At 38.1% G+C, this 14581-nt stretch overlaps 1 protein-coding gene across 20 annotated transcripts in view; it reads right to left on the bottom strand.

Moving 5' to 3' along the window:
• Positions 1-14581, bottom strand: part of LOC138112916 (titin-like) — a 241572-nt gene that overhangs the window by 72771 nt on the left and 154220 nt on the right. For all 20 annotated transcript variants that reach the window (XM_069020545.1, XM_069020525.1, XM_069020531.1 and 17 more), the window contains 31 exons: positions 14228-14506; positions 13729-14137; positions 13501-13625; positions 13139-13405; positions 12216-12485; positions 11717-12019; positions 11290-11592; positions 10747-10934; positions 10550-10664; positions 9682-9966; positions 9246-9397; positions 8971-9118; positions 8686-8863; positions 8471-8592; positions 8085-8372; positions 7695-7991; positions 7408-7594; positions 6767-6882; positions 6369-6668; positions 5842-6141; positions 5648-5753; positions 4374-4570; positions 3969-4274; positions 3594-3872; positions 2891-3190; positions 2489-2791; positions 2021-2392; positions 1621-1923; positions 854-1153; positions 457-753; positions 82-366 (listed from right to left, as the gene is read on the bottom strand). In XM_069020545.1, coding sequence (XP_068876646.1) covers positions 82-366; positions 457-753; positions 854-1153; positions 1621-1923; positions 2021-2392; positions 2489-2791; positions 2891-3190; positions 3594-3872; positions 3969-4274; positions 4374-4570; positions 5648-5753; positions 5842-6141; positions 6369-6668; positions 6767-6882; positions 7408-7594; positions 7695-7991; positions 8085-8372; positions 8471-8592; positions 8686-8863; positions 8971-9118; positions 9246-9397; positions 9682-9966; positions 10550-10664; positions 10747-10934; positions 11290-11592; positions 11717-12019; positions 12216-12485; positions 13139-13405; positions 13501-13625; positions 13729-14137; positions 14228-14506 — 7680 coding nt within the window. The remainder of the gene's footprint in view (positions 1-81; positions 367-456; positions 754-853; positions 1154-1620; positions 1924-2020; positions 2393-2488; positions 2792-2890; positions 3191-3593; positions 3873-3968; positions 4275-4373; positions 4571-5647; positions 5754-5841; positions 6142-6368; positions 6669-6766; positions 6883-7407; positions 7595-7694; positions 7992-8084; positions 8373-8470; positions 8593-8685; positions 8864-8970; positions 9119-9245; positions 9398-9681; positions 9967-10549; positions 10665-10746; positions 10935-11289; positions 11593-11716; positions 12020-12215; positions 12486-13138; positions 13406-13500; positions 13626-13728; positions 14138-14227; positions 14507-14581) is intronic.

Here is a 14581-nt window from a genome sequence, read left to right as displayed (position 1 = left end):
AAAACAAAATCAAACAAATAAGGTAAAGCCCATACTGAACAAAAGAAAAGCTTATTTAATTTGAGAAAATATTTTTCTTACCAAATACTTCTACTCTGGTTCCTGCAGATTTTGAACCACTGCTATTGGTAGCAGTAATTACATATCTTCCATGGTCTTTTCTCAATGCATTCTTAATGGTTAACTCAGATTTTGTGCCGACATTTTCAATAACAACTCGATCTTTGTCTAATTCACCCTCCTCCACAGCCCATACAATGGTGGGAGTAGGACGCCCTGTCACAGTAGCAGGAATTTTAATAGTCTGCCCAGCCATGACCTGAATGCCTGCTTTCACAGAAACATCCAGCTCAACAGTGGGAGGCTCTGTGGAAGAAAGAGAAGCAGTTCATTAGTTGAAGGGAGGGAGATGGATAAACAGATGGATATTTCTTAAAAATAACACAATTGCAATACCTTTAGGTTCTGCAACAGTTGCGGGTTCAGTTTCCCCAGGTGGTCCTTCGCCAGCCGCATTGAGTGCAGTAACACGGAGTTTATAGTCTGCACCTTCTCTGACTTCTCCAACAGTAAACTGTAGAACCTTAATGGGTTTCGCTGTACATCGTGACCACTCATTTACTCCCACCAGTTGTTTGTACACGTGGTAACCAGTGATGTCTCCACCACCATTGTACACAGGAGGTGCCCATTCTAGCTCAATAGAAGTTGCACTTGTATCAGCAATCCTTGGAATCGGTGGACCAGGTGGCACTATTAATAAATAAACAAACAAATAAGTGTAAATCAAAGTTAAAGGCTATGAATCCTATCTTGTCAACTGTCTGCTATTAGCTTCTGCTAAGCCACTTACTTATTGGGTCCTGTGCAGTTTTTGGATCTGATGGTGGACTAAATTTACCAGGGCCAGCTGCATTTTCAGCACATACTCTAAAGATATAAGTTAAACCTTCCAACAGTCCTTCAACTTTTACTTCCAGAGCATTCACAAGGTTCCTGTTGACCCGAGCCCAATGAGTACTATTAATTTCACGTTTTTCAATCCAGTATCCTATGATAGGGCTGCCATTATCTTTTGGTTCGTTCCACTTAACCAGCATACTGTTGCTGGTTACATCTTCCACATCAGGCTTATTAGGTGCATCTGGTGGAGCTGAAAAACAAAAAAAGGTGGTTTTGTCATCATTGCTGTCTCTTCAGAGCTTATGCAAAGCTAAGAGAGAACGAAGATTTAAGAAATTACTAATTTTAAGTAATTCATAGTTTTTCTGCTCTCTTAGAATCTTTGATTCCCAACAGCAACCAGCAATGAAATTTGCAATGGTTGTCTCTTTGGTAAGAATACTAGTCTATAAAGCACAGAGAATGTCACTATTCAGATGTTAAGTGTTTTAAGTGTAAAGTTTTATGACTGTGATCATCATTCTTATGTGTTTACTATTGAAATTAGAATATTTTTGATATTTCCCTGTATTTCAATGGTTTAAAATGTGCAATAATTATCACATAGCCAAGTTTCTTCTGGGAAACATCCACACGGATAAAGCTGAGTATTCTAGGAGTCTCTTTAGTTTAACACTTTGTTTTCTGAAAAGGTTGTTCTCCAAAATTAAAACTTACAGAAAGGATCTTTAGCTGTCATTGGTTTTGAAACACATGGTGGTCCTGCTCCAACTCTATTTTCAGCAAATACGCGGAATAGATATTCTTTTCCTTCAATCAGTTTTGTTACATGGAATTTGCAATGCCTGAGTGTTGCACTGACAGTGACCCAGCCCATTTCAGCTTTTGTATTGTCTTTCTTTTCCAGTACATAGTTTAGGATTTCACTTCCACCATCATCAAGGGGAGGTTCCCACTTGCAAATGACAGAATTTTTCCTCAAATCTTCAAATACAAAGTTGACTGGAGGCCCAGGTGTATCTGTCAGTAAACCAAGAAAAATTATGAGTACTCATCTTGTGCACTTCTTACCTAGTACTCTGAACAACTAGGTGTTTTGAGGACATTCTTTACATACCCAACACATTGACTTCACATGAGGCTTTTGCAACTCCATGATCATTTTCTACTTTAATTGTAAATGTGCCATGGTCAGCTCTGATGGAGTCACGAATTGATAGTATAGACTCTCCTTCCTTATGGTTGTCTACACTCATACGTTCTGGCAGTGAAAGCTGGAAAGGTTTCTCTTCTTCAGCTTCACCCTTCTTCTTTTTAGGTGCTATTACTCTCTTTTTGATATCCTCTGGTCTGATAACTTCATCATTCCTCAGCCAAGTGATAGATGGATAGGGTGACCCTGAAATATGTGCCTCAAGTATGATCTCATCACCTCTCTTCACCTCAAGGCCAGACTGTAGGTTTGCAGCAAGAAAGACTTTTGGAGCCTCTGTAATAACAAAGAATGAGAAATGGAATGTAGAATTTTCAGTATGTCTGAGGATGTATGGCAATTAATAAAAATGATCAAATGAGAAATTCATACCAATAGGATCCACAGCTTTCACAAAAGGAGTAATCCGAGAAGGCTCGCTGATGCCAGCAGCATTCTCAGCACGAACACGGAACTGATATTCCTTTCCTTCTTCAAGGCCTTTCACTGGGTAAGTTAGTAAGGGTACCAGATAGTCATTGCATCTCTCCCACCTCTCCTTGCCCTTAGCAAGCTTTTCTATTATATAGCCCATGATCTTGCTTCCACCATCAAACAGGGGTGGTTTCCATGTAAGAGTTACTGATTTTGATGTTGGATTATGGACTTCAAGGTCGACAGGTGGATCTGGGGGCTCTGTGAAAGAGTAGATCAAAAGATCATATGAGAAAAGAAGTATGAAGATTTTATTTAAAATTCAATTTTTAAGATTATTAAAGAGAAAGACAAACTTACGTTTCGGGTCTTCTGCAATGATTGGGTTTCTTAGTTCAAGATAATCACCTCCTCCAATCTTATTGACAGCTTTAACACGGAAGTAATATTCACAGTTTGGGATAAGATCTTTGACTTGCCATGAAAGCTTATTTTCACCAGACATGACTGGGATGTATGTTTTACGACCTGCTTCCCTGCGTTCCAGAACATAATGCAAAATAGGAGTACCACCATCAAAGTCTGGAGGCTCCCAGGATACCTTGCAAGAATTCTTAGTTACTTCGCTTGCCTTAATGTCTTTACACTGTCCAGGTGGACCTGTTTTAAATAAGAATGAAAAAATTACTTAGCTAAATAGATATTTAGCTAAATTATATTTCATTGCTTTGCTTTGCAGAAAGCAAAGACCACAAATATGGAGTGCACAGCATATTTTATGTTCCCAAATATATGTTCCCAAAGGTGAAAAATTCTCAGAATTCTTAAAACATTTTTATATTCAAAATAATTGGGCTTTCAGCAGCCACTGAATAGTTAGGGCAACTCAAGGTAAGGTGTTGTTTCATGGGACTTTGTAACATTGCCTGTATAGCAATCTACATGTGTCTGAGTTGAAGTGATTTGTACACCTGGCAGAAGCATCTTTCTAGTCTTTTCTTCTGTCAGCTGCAGGGCCCAAGTGAAGATAAGTATATTTCTCAGAATGGAATAATGTAGTTACCTATGACTTTGACATTGACTGAACCAGTTGTTGATGCCAGCTTGTTCTCGAGTGTAATAGTATAAACACCAGCATCAGCATGAACACTGTCTATCACTTCAAGCAATGCAGAGGTATAGTCACTCTTCATTGTTGTTCTGTCACCAGCTTTCAACTCTTTGCCGTCTTTGTGCCATGTTATAGTTGGGGATGGAACAGCTCTGAAGGGTACAGGGATACTTAGTTTCTGTCCTTTAACAACAACAATGTCACGAGTTTTTAGATCAATGGTTGGGTTACCTGTAAAGGTAAGCATAATGTTATTAGAAAGTTGCCAAACACCATTCTTTTTAGTCATGCAGATCTGAAAAAAAAGAAAAAGGAATCTATTCTTACAGTCTGGGTCCTTGGCAACAACTTTTTCTGAGATGTCTGATGGCTCACTAGCTCCAACAGCATTGACAGCTCTGACTCTTAGCACATATTCCTTGTCTGGAACAACACCCTCGTCCACTTTACACTTTAGATCTTTAATTGGACGAGAATTGATTCGCATCCATTTTTCTGTTCCTGCTTCGCACATCTCAACATTGTATCCAATTATAGGACTACCACCATTCTTCTCAGGAGGTTTCCATGCAATGCAAATGTGCTTTCGGCCTGCATCTGTGACATGTAAATCCTGAGGAGGTGAAGGAGGGCCTGCAGAAATGGAAAAGTATTGTGTGATTTTCCTCCCAGATTATCTGTTCTACACAGTGCACTGCTTCTAAAATTCATACACTGTATTATTCTACTTACTTGTTGGATCTTCAATATGGACAAGGTCAGTTGGTTCACTGGGATGACCACATCCAGCTTCATTTTCTGCACGAACCTGGAACTGTACATCTGTACCTTCAATGACATCTGTCACTCTGAAATTGCAATCTGGACCAGCTGTCTTCCCAGCTTTTACCCAGCGAGTGGCTAACTTTTCCTTCTTTTCAATAACGTATCTGAATAGATTGGGGAAAATACCGTCAGGCACTTGAAATAGGAACACTTCAAACTTCTTGTTCAAGAAAATAGATGAAAAGATTAGAATAGTTTAGACAGTGGAAAAGTAAAGAGAATCATGGGTAATAGTTTCAATGAACTTTTCTTCAGACATTAGCCACTTAGTTCTAGTAGGTCTCAGCCCCTAATAGGGCTGACACCACTGACAGACCCAGGCCTGAAAGTCAGTTCTTGAACTGTGCTCTGTATTTTAGAACTGAAGTGTGTTCTCAGGTTGTAGAGAGCTGCAGAGGCAAAAGAACCTCCAAACTACTTGAATCTTTGCTAGTTTGGATCTCAGTGGTCAGTCCATTGAGAATATTTGTGGATACTACTATTCGGCTATCAAAATTCTGCTTAGGACAGGCTGTAGCAAAGTAATACAAACTAAGTGACTTCTGTTGCTTCAGGCAGATCTCTGTAGTTGTGGGTTCAGATGTGGCTACTGTGATTGGGAAGGAGAGGAAGAATGAAACTATAAAGAGGAAAAATCTAACTGACATTCAGGATGAATTTCAGAGTACAGATACTTTGGTAACCAAAGAAAAAGACAAGTTAGAATCAACCCAGAGGAGTAAAACAGTCTCTTTGAAACATATTATAAAGAAGAAAATGGACAAAAAAGAGGTAAGTCTTGATTTTAGCTGAGTGTATACAGTTTGAATGAGAAACTAAGGCAGAAGAAAAATGTAACAATATCACTTGATAGATGAGTCTAAGTGGCTACTATTCTGGAGGAACAGGAAACTATGGCAGCATTTTTTTTTTTTAATACACAGTTCAGTATTATTAAATGCTGTTTTGAGGATGTTGACACACATTCATTGTTCAGGCACATTAGGTATTTTATTTGCATAATTTCCACATTTTAGAATAAAACCCTTCACTGCTTTGACCACATGGCTTCTCTTACATCCATCCACCTCATTTTTATATAAAATGTGTCCATTTAAAACTTAAGTATTGTGAGAGAAATATCTTCATTTGTTAAAAGATGTTTATCTACAGGAGCCTACACAAACTTAAGATGACCTTACCTTTGAATCGGTCTGCCACCATCATTCTTAGGTGGTTCCCATTTTAAATCAACATGGCCTTTTCTCACTTCAACTATTGTAAGGGCATATGGAGGTCCAGGGGTCGCTAACGTAAAAAAAAAAGCACACATTAGAAAACTATGAATTCATGATATGTGAGCTACTGATCACTCAGTAAGCGAATCAAAACTTACTGAAGGTATCTTTAGCAAGCACTGAGTCTTCAATTTCACAGTAGTCACTCTGTCCAATGGCATTTTCAGCAGCCACACGGAACACATACAATGAGCCTTCAGTCAGTGGGCTCACTGTGTACTTGGTATCTTTCACTGTTGTGTCAACTGTCTGCCAACCTTTCCGCCTTACATCTCTTTTTTCAACAATGTAGTTGGTAATTGGGGAACCCCCATCTTTTTCTGGTACTGTCCATTTAAGATCTGCTGTGTTTTTAGTAATATTAATAACTTCAAGCCACCGGGGTGGTGAAGGAGGGTCTGCAAAAGAGAAAAAGAAGGTAAACCAGGATGTTGCAATTCCCATGAAAGATCTTGGAAGGTCAAAACTATCAAAACTTTGTATTTCCTGAACTGAAGCAGGGCAGATTTTAGTATTTCATAAGAGTTCATTTGGTACCTACAAAGACAGACAGACAGACATGGGCCTTTTTTAAAGTCAGAGACAGTGTATTTGGAGTAGCAGCACATTCTGAAACAGTACTCACAGAGCCTCTCCTTGCACAGCACAGGGTCACTGGGTTCACTAGGCTCACTCTCGCCAGCCCTGTTCACAGCTCTTACACGGAATGAATATTCTTGTTTCTCCATAAGATCTTTGAGGAAGTGTTCAGTTGTGGGAACTCCTTCAGCCACTCTCACCCATTCGTCTGTTCCAGTCTTCAGCAGTTCAATAACGTAAGATTCAATCTTTGCCCCTCCATCGTGTTCTGGCTTTGTCCAGTTCAGGGTTAGGAATGTCTTGCCAACATCTCTCACAGTTGGCTTTCCAGGAGGCCATGGTGGATCTAGACAAGAGACCAATATTAATTATGTCATTGAAAACAATTTTTTTGTTTCTGTTGTTGTTGCTAAATTAAATAATTAAAAAATGTGTTTATTATACCGATTGGATCTTTCACTAAGATTGGCTCTGTTTCCTTGCTTGGTTTTCCAGGTCCTGCAAGATTCTCTGCCAAGACACGGAACTTATATTTCTTCTTATTTGTAAGACCTTTAACTCTGGAAATAAAAATTAAGTTTGATTAAACCAAACCAAGACATTAATTAATTTCTAAAACATTATTCTCTCCACTCTTCATACTACAGATTACTTGGAAAATCTGAAAGTACCCAAATTATTGTTAATGATGTCAATACATTGTCAACACTAAAATGGTGCACCATGACAGAAACAAATGTTTTGAGTACCATCTTGGATTTTCACATATTCCATGGTTTTTAGTTAATAATAGCATCAGAAGAAAAAAACTAAGGATTTTGGTAAATTGATACTTGAGATGGCCATGTCTGCTGTTTTAGAGTATCTTAAGAATAAACACAGAAATTATTAAGATACAAGACTTGATTAATTCTTCAGTAAAGACACTCCTCGATAAAACTAACTACCAACCAGGGGTATTTGGATCAAAACTTACAGAAACTAGAAAAAAAAGAGTACGAACAATGTAAAACTTATTTTAAAAGCTAATGTTACGTTTTTATGTCTCTGTGACCTATTTCAGCCTAAACTGACTGTAGTCTTACTTGAATGTTGTATCTTTCACTGGCATTTTGTTGCATTTTATCCATTTATCCTGCTCAGGATCATATCTTTCAACCCAGTATCCAGTTATGGGGCTGCCACCATCTTCATCTGGTTCATTCCATGTTAAAGTGACTGAATCTTTAGTGACCTCTGTAGGCTTGAGACCTGTTGGAGGGCCTGGTGGATCTGTATAAATTAAAAAAAAAAGAAAAACCAAACCCATCAGATAGGGGTTTTTTTCCTGTTAAAATACTGTAATAATTTAACATTAATTTAATTAACTAACCAAATGAATATTTGGCAATGATGGGGCTGCACTGTGCTGGCTCCCCAACACCATACATGTTCTCAGCACTGACTCGAAACACATATTCTTTATGAGGAGTTAAATTAGTAGCTCTGAATTTTGTATCTTTAATAGTTGATGACAACTTGTCCCATATTTCACTGTCTGTAGCTCTTTTCTCAAGGACGTAGTTGGTAATTTTAGAACCCCCATCATCTCGTGGAGGATTCCATGTCAGAAGGCAGGATTCATTTGTAATTTCTGATACATCAAATGCAGCTGGTGGACCAGGTTTATCTGTAGAGGACAAGATGTGAGTGTTAATATTCTGCATGCATACTGTGGTACGTTACTAATGATTTATACAAACAACATAAAATACATGCATACCAAGAACATTAACTTCAACAACAGCAGTAGCACGTCCACTGGAATTTACAGCTTCTATAATATAGGTTCCACTGTCACTCCTCTTGCTGTCTGTAATAGTGACTGTAGAATGATTAGGCTGGCTTTCAATGGTGATTCTGTTGTCAGGTCTCAAAATTTTGTCAGCTTTGGTCCAAGTAATCCGGGGCTCAGGCTTTCCAGTTACTTTAGCTGGCAGCTCAATTTTGGTTCCAGCTTTCACAGTGAGTCCAGCAAGAAGCTTCACATCTAAGAAAATTTCTGGAGCCTCTGATTTAGGAGAGAATGAAAATGTTGTTATAGAAACAGTAGTTCAGAGACTGGTAAAAATAAAGCATCTATGGCAATTTAGCAAGTGAAGTAGTTACCTTTTGAATCAATGGCCTGGATATCATCAGTTGGCTTACTTGGCCTACTCGCTCCCATTCTGTTCAAAGCCTTAACCCGATAAGCATACCACTCTCCCTCCTTGAGCTTTGTTACTTCCATTCTGTTAAAAAAAATGTTAAAAATTCAAGTATTTAGAGTGGTGAGGATGGCACAATTAGTTAAGAGGATATATCTACTGTGTTGATTTACTTACTTTGTTTCAATAACAGGCTCCCCACATATCTCCCACTTGTCTGTACCACGTAGGCATTTTTCTACCAGATAACCCTTAATGCGGGCACCACCATCATATTTGGGAGGCTCCCATGTTAGGAAGATTCCTTTTGATGTTGGATTTCTCCATTTAACATTTTCTGGTGGGTCGGGAACCGCTATTAAAAATTAAAAACATATGGGGTCTTAGAAACCAGTCTAAGGAAGATAGATTATTTTTACATCTTATTTTGAAGAAAATCAGCAGAATTTCAAATATGCTCACTTGCTGGTATTGACATATTTACAGGTTCATCAATATATGCAGGCTCTCCAGGGCCACATTTATTGCATGCAGAAACTCTGAATAAATATTCTTTCCCTTGGACAAGGTCAGGTACAGTGAATTCTTGGTCAACAATATGATCCATAACCTAAAGAGAAGAAAGGTTGCAATGTGTTTTTAAAATTTATTTCCAAAGAGTGATTACCAAAATAAGACACAAAAGTCAGTGGAAATAATATAGCAATGGAAATTTAAATGAGAAAGAATGAACTTACTTTGCTCCATGTTTTCCGGCTTACTTCACGTTTTTCAATTATATAGCCAGTAACTGGACTTCCGCCATCATCCTCTGGAGGTTCCCATGCGAGCTGTACTGTACTCCTGAGCACTTCTAAAACATTTAGTTCTCTTGGTGCACTTGGACAGGCTAGAAGTCACAGAAATTGCATTATTTTGTAATTGGTGTTTGATAGATGATCTCTATGTAATGTATCTACCAGAAGACTTAGTCTTGTTAAGTCATTCCTCTTTAAACAAAAAAGCTGCATATTGAAAACTAGAAAAGAAGCTTTTTGAGGAAGGACTTTTAGTTTTCAGTTCTATTTTAATATACTTGGTTGGATGTTGTGAGATTACACATTATTAACCTAATTAAATTTTAGCAAGAAAAATATGGAATGTTATTGTTAGAATACATACATGTTCACTTACCAATGACATTAACATTAATTTCTCCTGAAACAGATGACACAGGGTTTTTTAATGTTAAGTAATAAATTCCCTTGTCTGGGCGCTCACTCGGAGTAATTACAAGTTCTGCAAAGGAGGCAGTGGTCTTCATTTTCACACGATCACCCTCTTCTAAGACTTGGTCACCAAAAGACCATGTGGCAGTTGGCACTGGGTACCCAGTGGTGGGAACATGGATCTTGATTGGCTCTGGAACAATAACTTCCAGCCCATCCTTAAATGCACTTAGGTCCATTGTAGGTCCAACTGGAAAAAAAGGAAAATGGATTAAATGAATTATTTTGAGATGTTATAAACACGGCTAATGATAATTGTGTTGAGAGGCTGATTCTGACTGTATCTCAGCCTGCAGGTCTAGCTTGCTGTATCTCAGCCTGTCTAAACCTAGCTTTGTCTTACGACTCCCTACCTCTTCTGGCTAAATGTTTTGGGTTTTTTAAAAAATACGTGAGATGGTAAGGGAGATTAGTATTAAAAAGTATGACATCTGATTTACCCTTTAATGTAAAAACTCTGCATTGTTTAATTTTCTTTTCAGGTATCTTCTCTTTCCTTCTGCCTTTCTTTCCTTCTGTTACCTCTCACCTTCCACAAAAGTAGGTCAGGAGACAAAAGGTCATGCCTTGCTCCTCAGGCAACCTAACAAGCCTCTATCTAACAGTACAGATAATTATCTGCAGCATTCATAATGGAGGAGAAATAGCTTGTAATCTCAAATGTCTCAGGTGTGCCAGTTATCTGGTGAAAAATATACATGTTACCCACAAGATGCACTTTAACTGTGTGCCTTATCTGATTAATTGTTTTTAATAAATAGCATATGGCTTACCAAAAGTATCATCTGCAGTTAATGGCCCAATAGCCTCTGCTGGGTCAGACACACCAGCTGCATTTTCTGCTGAGACTCTGTAGTAATAACTGGATCCTTGTTTCAATCCAGTTACCTAAAAAGCACAAACAATCATTTACTAACTCATATTAAAGATGATCTACACATTTTACCTGTTGATGAAGAGAATATCATACCTTAAAAGTAAGAGCAGGTACTAGTTTAGGATTACAACGAATCCACTTGTCTGTTCCTTCCTCTTGCCTTTCAACAATATAGCCTAAGATTGGACTCCCTCCATCTTCGAGAGGAGGTTCCCATGTGAGCTGAACTGATGACTTAGTTTGATCTGAATGCTCAAGGTTAATGGGAGGACTTGGTCTCTCTGAAAAAAATGTGAAACAAATACATTTGCGCAACTGACAAAGGAGCATGGTTCTGCAAATTAACTGTTTCTACCTTACAGTACTCTTTTTAAAGCCTTTGCATAGCTTTTTCTAAACCAATTTTTAAAACTGAGGTTGGATCCTAACTTCAGAGAAAAAATATTGGAAGTTCTTACTAAACCATATGGTAGCAAGGTACTCCTGCTATGTTTGAAGGATAAAAGAGGGGAAAATCTGACTGTACACAGTATTTCCAGCACACAGATTCATCAACTGAACTTGCCTGCATGCATAGCATCCAAAATGTTCCTGTCTCATAATGGAATCATAATTACACATACTTTGCATACTTACCTATTGGGTCCATGATTTTTACTGCACGTGTAGCAGGACTTGGTTTGCCAACTCCAACCATGTTTTGAGCTCTTACTCTGAAGAAATATTCTTCATTTTCCACAACATCAGTCAGGACAGCTGACAGTTCATCAGCTCCTGTGGTCATAGTTGGCTCCCATCTGATGGTAGCTCTGTTACGCAGTTCAATAACATAGCCAGTAATTGGAGATCCTCCATCATACTCAGGTGGTTCCCAGCTAAGTGTGGCTCCAAACCTGTTCACATCAGTAACTTCTACATTTTGAGGAGGACCAGGAACATCTGCATTTTATTTTAGGATGAAAAAGGAAAAAGAAGGTATGTAGGTTTTACCTATTGTTAGCATTTGTAACTGTTTTTCTTACACAGTCATCAAACACTGAGTTTTTTCACAACTGCTGCTCACCAAATTTGCTCTTAGCTTCCACAGGTGTGTCTGTTTCCACTGGCTCACCAGTGCCCACTCTGTTGCGTGCACTAACACGGAAGAGGTATTCAACTCCTCCCTTCTGAAGTCCAGTAACAGTGTATTCACAATTTTCAGCACGATCTGTGACCACAATCCAGGTCTTACGCTTGACATCACGTCTTTCGACGACGTAGCCTATGATTTTACTTCCACCATCACTTTCTGGTTCTTGCCATGCGAGACCAACTTCACCATCATAAGTTTCAGTGACTTCCAAGTTTCTAACTGGACCTGGAACATCTATTAAAGATATGACAATACTTCAGGGCATTGCATCTATTTTTTTCCCTCTGGCTAGAGAAGAGGAGTCTGAGGGGAGACCTCAATATGATCTACAGCTTCCCCATGAAGGGAAGCAGAGGGCTTCCCCCTCAATAAAAGCTTTTTTATTCTGTGAAATAATGTTAACCAAGGTTTTAATAATACGACTACTTACCAATGACCTCTACATTGATGAATGCTTCTGCCTGGCCATGTTTGTTTCGAAGCACAACCCTGTACCTTCCCTTATCTGATTTCTTTGCTTCATGAATTTTGAAGGTAGTGCAATCAGTTGTTGTATCAACAGTTGTTGTGGGCAGACTTTCCCCTGCTTTCAACCATTCGGCTTCTGCTCTTGGGTAGGCATCATACGGGACAGTCATAGTTAAAGGCTTCCCAACATCAACCACAAGATTTTGATCACCAGTCTTGATTTTAGGTGCAGCTAAGAAAGATGAATGTGAAAAGTCAGTACTTGCATATATATATTAAAAATTGATGTATTTGTGCAGTCAGCAAAGAAGCTAACATAGAAAAGTAAAAGGACCTAATTCTAAAGGAGTAAAAAAGGAATTCTAAGGAAATCCTTCATAGACTCATTGGACAAGTCCAGAGAAAGAAATACAGGCTGGTTGGTAGGTATTGTGTCTTCCTATAAAATCAGGAAAGAGTTGCTTTTTGAGAACTAATTTAATTATTTTATTGGTTGATTCTGTAAAATAGACAAATTAGGAATTAAATATCTTAAATGACTTAAATGAGTAGGCCAAATAATCTTCATATTTTTTTGTGACTTAATGAAAAGCTTAAAGCTCCTTTAAGCTTAAATCTTGCTCTTTGCTATATGCACCTTGGAAAGAGACATATTTTCCTCAACAGGTAGATAAGCATGGTATAACAAAAAATGTTCGTTGTTTAAATTCATATTCATATAGTTTTACAGACTTGTTAAACAAACTTCAAATATTTTAACACTTTTCTCAGACTCCTTGTATATTCATTTTAGTTCAACTCTTTGAAAGACCAAAAATCAATTTAGTTAAACAGGAGTTCACTAATCTAAGATTTTATAAAAGCAGCACAAAGCAAGCAACTTACCAGCTAATTCAAGCTTAGCTCTAGCTTCCTTATCTTTGGCAATAAATCTGTATTCCCCTTGGTCACGGGGCTTTATGTCGCACACCTGCAACCTGTGGACCTTCCCTTCGCTCATCATCTGATGTTTGTCACCTTGGATGATGATCATGTTGTTTCTCAACCACTTGACTTCCACACCATCTTTGTTCAATTCAGCCATGAAGATGACATCTGCACCAGGAGCTTCATAAATATCTTGTGGTGGTCGAATAATCTCAACAGGGATTTCTGAAATAAATGTTAATTTATTTGGTATCATTTTTTTATTGTTTCTACTATTATTAAATAAGGCAGAAATAAATCCCGTTCAATTTTACACATACCTTCAACAAAAAGTCTTGCCCTAGATCTCCTGTCATCCACTCCACAGGAATATTCACACTCATCATCTAGTCTACAGTCTTTTATGATTAATCTGTGCAGATTTCCATCCTTTTCAAATTGGTATCTTTATAGGGGAGAAAAATAAGCAGTATTTTAGTTTCCAGACAAAGCAATAAAGTAAAACAAGCATGTTTAGCACATTCAGAAGCATAATAAAAGGCACGTACTTTTTGCCTTCTTTGATTTCTCTTCCATTTCTGTACCATTTTACACTGACTTTCTCTTTGGAAAGCTGGCACGTAAAGACAGCATCATCAAATTCAGTGACCGTCTGATCCTGAAGATGTTCAGTGAAGTCTGCTGGTGCTTCTGTGATGAGAAGCTCTGCAACTGATTTGTCTTGTCCAGCAGTAACAGTGTATTCACCTTCATCTATAAATCCACAGTCTTTAATGATCAATGAGTGCTTGAATTTATCAATTTTGTACAAAATGCGCCTGTCAAACGTGATCTCTTCTCCATTCTTTGTCCATTTGAGAGTTGCATTAAGGCGATTGACTTTGCACCAGAATGTGACGGTTTTCTTTTCCATGGTCTCAATGTCTTCAAGGGGCTCAACAATTCTGAGATCCTCCTCTGTTATGACAAAAAGTGAACATTTTTACATCCGCATATGAAATTGAACGTAAATGATGAAACAATTTTAATGTAGTGCAACTTACTTACCTAATACTTTTAAGGCAGCAGAGCTTTTAACGTGTTCACCTCTCTGGTTTGTCAGTGAGATGGTGTAGGTAGCTTGATCTTTCAACTCTGCATCTCTGATTCTGAGAGTGTAGACTACACCCTTCTGAACAATAATGTACTTTGCACTATCAAATATTGCCTCATCATTTTTGTACCATTTCTCTTTGGCACCCTCTTTATTGACTTCACAGTTGAAGATAATTTCTTGACACTCATTAACTTCTTGGTCCTTAAGAGGAGTTATAATCTTGAGTTTTTCTGAAATTGAGAAAAAAGAAGAAATAGGACGTCATGTAGTATAAAGAATGCAACAAAATGTGCACCTAGACATTG

Source organism: Aphelocoma coerulescens, chromosome 7 (assembly GCF_041296385.1).
Source record: "Aphelocoma coerulescens isolate FSJ_1873_10779 chromosome 7, UR_Acoe_1.0, whole genome shotgun sequence".
Classification (NCBI taxonomy): domain Eukaryota; kingdom Metazoa; phylum Chordata; class Aves; order Passeriformes; family Corvidae; genus Aphelocoma; species Aphelocoma coerulescens.
The sequence above is the reverse complement of the archived record's forward strand: the minus strand, read 5'-3'. Positions and strand labels throughout refer to the sequence as shown.